Below are 3,324 nucleotides of genomic sequence, written 5' to 3' on the forward strand. Positions count from 1 at the left end.
TAACACAACTGAATAAGTCATACTCTTTCTTATAGCTACACGAATGGATAACTGATCCTTTACAATCTCTTTAAATGTCTGTTTGTATAAAAACACTTCTTTTATATAATTTTTCTCTTATCTGTCTTACGTTTTCTCTTAATTAACGCAGCCATTTTTCTTCCATGAAGAAAAATACAAATAACATTGTACAAATAACATTGTACAATAACACAAAATAATATTAAAATAAAATGAAGTAAATTCGGAGACAATTGTAACGTTACAACTGATCCCAGGCATCGATATTACTATTGTTCCCTAATGATATTTTATGATTTATTGGAAATTTTTTAAATAAAAACTTAGATAAAAATCAACTCAAATATGCAAACTATCAACGCAGATAATTATTAAAACATATTAAGATACATTATATCTTTGTTATAAAGAAAAAAAAATATTTTAGATTTTGTGCGCGCAATAAAACTTAATTGATGCAAGAAAAAATAATTTCTGCTCCTGCACTCGTGTACGTTTGTAGTATGTAACGAACGATTCAACTGCCACTGTCTATAGAATTTTATTATTATGCAGCCGCATACACATATCTATTATAGTTTAAGAAATATTAACGACGTTACTATTATCCTCTTGTTACTTTTGTCCTCGGTCTTCCTTACATAAACTTTCAAAAGAAAAAAATTGAAAAAATATTTACTTTTACAAAATAACTTTCCCAATCCTGCATTGGAACCACTATTGAAACTATTTCGTAAAAACTTTTAGGTAGGAATTTAAATCTCTTGATTAAAAAAATTACATTAAGAAAATTTTAATATACATTTGCAGAGGTTTGAATTAATTTCGGGATCCTCGCAGATATATAATCTCACTTGCACTTGCGAATAACTAGAATTCTTGCTAACCTTTAATGAAACAAACGCATTTCGAGTACAGCTCGATTTCTCGAAAGGGAGAGAAAGGGGTTGGAAATGAAAGGGGATGATCACGACGGAAAGGCGCGGCCCATAAAACGACCCTATAGTCTCTCTGCGAGTTTCTCCAGAGATACAGCACGCACGGTTTCTTGTCCGACTAGCCACCTCTTCCCTTCCTACGTCATTCACCCTCTTTTTCTCTCTTTTCTTTCGTCCTTCAAGTCCGTTAGTAGTGTACAAGCCCGCTATTTATGAGGGATTTGCCCGCGGGGGTGGAACACACAATTTCCACCGATATATCTACCACTGCTTTCCCCCGTCTCGCTTTACCACCGCTTGTCTTTCCCACTTCTTTCCCGGATTGTCCCAATTTTTCTACTCCATAACTTCTAACGAGAACAGGCTTGAACGAGGAATGTTTTTCATTGATAACCACGAGAGTAGCTCGTTCGGTCTTTTTATTATATTGACGCTTGTTCGGGAAGCGTATCTCGCTCATGTCTCTCGAATCGAACATAAAAGAAGAAACGCATGAGTATGCTTTTTAGTCCCTTTACTTATGCATTACTCCCTGCAAATATCAATTCATCTGTGTTGAAACCGCATTGTGTTGGCACAAACTATTTGAAATATTCATTTAAAGATATTAAAATAAGATTTATTAATGTTTTTAAATTGGTAAAAGATTGATTACAATTTATAAATTTATAAACAAATATTAATGTAAAATAATGAATCAATTTACATTAACGCAAACACGAAATCATAACTAACAATAACTACCTTTTCACAGGAGCTGCGGCGGCGTCGCGAGTTTATGTCGACGCTTTGTCCCGATTAGCCCGTCAAGCTCAGCTGGGAACATGGGGTGGTTCGAAGGATGTGGGTAAGTGAGAACTCCAAATTGATTAATTTTAATCGGAGAACATGAAACAAAACTCATTCCATTCCATTTAGCATTCGACTGAATCAGAAACTCTCTCTAATCAGAGTCAAGAAACAGCCACTTTATTTTAATTATTTTCAGATCTGTATCACTTTGTAGCTAGTTAAATTTTTAGATACTTTGACAAAAGTATTTCTTTACATGTATAATAAGTAAAAATATGAAATTTGGATAAGTGAAGGAGGCCGATTGTTTCACTCTTTCGAAGACATTTAAATATTTTTTAAGAAAAACTTTTTTTTATAAATATAGATAGTATATATTTTCTTTATTTCGTTGAATAATTGATCGATTTTGCGTTCGATTCATTTCCTCGAAACAAGACGACAAATAAAGCAGTTCTCGTTCTCGAGAATCGAAGTTTGCATTGCTCTGGAACGGAGGTGAGCTTTACCGAGGCTTCCAAAGCCAATAAAGCGCGTTTAACCATCTCTAAGCTCGAAAGCTCCTACCACCCTTCCGTCTTTCCGCCTCCAGACGCCAATGAACGAAAGTTGCTAACAAGATCATTGCAGCGTGATAAGTGTACGTATTAAGCTCAGGTCGGCGACCCGCGTACGAAGCTTGCGAGCTTCTTAAAGCAGGCTAAGGTGCAGACTTAGGAAGCTTTCCAAGTGCCAACGACGACGAATAAAGTTTTTATTTGTTGGAGAGAAGAGCGGAATCCGATCAAGGTGGATTCTTTATCAGAGATTTTCGGTGATTTTATCGTATTGATTTTTGGATCTTTCGATTTTGGTCACCATTTGCTACACAAAATAATCTTTTCTAAAATAAAATATATACGTATAATTTTTATATTAACCTTTAAAAAACGGAGAAAGTAGTCACTGTAATGATGCAGAAACAATGTTATATTTTGAGACAAGAAATACCATGAAATATAACAAATTTTACACTAAACAAATTTATTCTTAATATTTAATAAATCTTAATATTTTGTTTAATAGTACTAACAATAAGTATTTACTCAATAAAACATTAAAGATTGGTAAGTTAAATTAATGGTTTTTATATGAAATAAATATATGTTACATTTAGTAAATATTTACTTAGAACTATTTAAAGAAATATTTATTAAAATTTAATATTTTCTTAATGTGCTCAAGCTAAGCTTTTTAAAAATAAATCTTCGTCTTCTAAAGGTTAAACATTTGCATAAACATTGAATGATTAAAAGCGGTAATTATTCTAGAGTATCTATATTTTATTGATTTTAATGCGTCTATTAAATCGGATTCAAATCTTGACTGACACGAGAAATGGACTGGTTGTAGTTATCCTTTGCAATAACAATTACCGGCAAAGCACGTGCAGCGACCGTTCCAGCAAAGATAATTTTCGACGAGATAATTTACGGCGAATTACGCCTGCGGTAATAACGTATTAATGTGTGTGTGTGTGTGTGTGTGTGTGTGTGTGTGTGTGTGTGTGTGTGTGTGTGTGTGTGTGTGTGTG

The 3,324-nt window shown here is 33.5% G+C and overlaps 1 protein-coding gene across 2 annotated transcripts in view; it reads left to right on the forward strand.

Annotated features, from left to right (window-relative positions):
- The window catches only part of LOC108687265, a 112,032-nt gene that overhangs the window by 60,978 nt on the left and 47,730 nt on the right, over positions 1–3,324 (forward strand). For both annotated transcript variants that reach the window (XM_018192952.1, XM_018192953.1), the window contains exon 4: positions 1,714–1,806. In XM_018192952.1, the coding sequence (XP_018048441.1) occupies positions 1,714–1,806 (93 nt within the window). The remainder of the gene's footprint in view (positions 1–1,713; positions 1,807–3,324) is intronic.

Source organism: Atta colombica, unplaced genomic scaffold, assembly GCF_001594045.1.
Source record: "Atta colombica isolate Treedump-2 unplaced genomic scaffold, Acol1.0 scaffold203, whole genome shotgun sequence".
In the NCBI taxonomy this organism is placed as follows: Eukaryota; Metazoa; Arthropoda; class Insecta; order Hymenoptera; family Formicidae; genus Atta; species Atta colombica.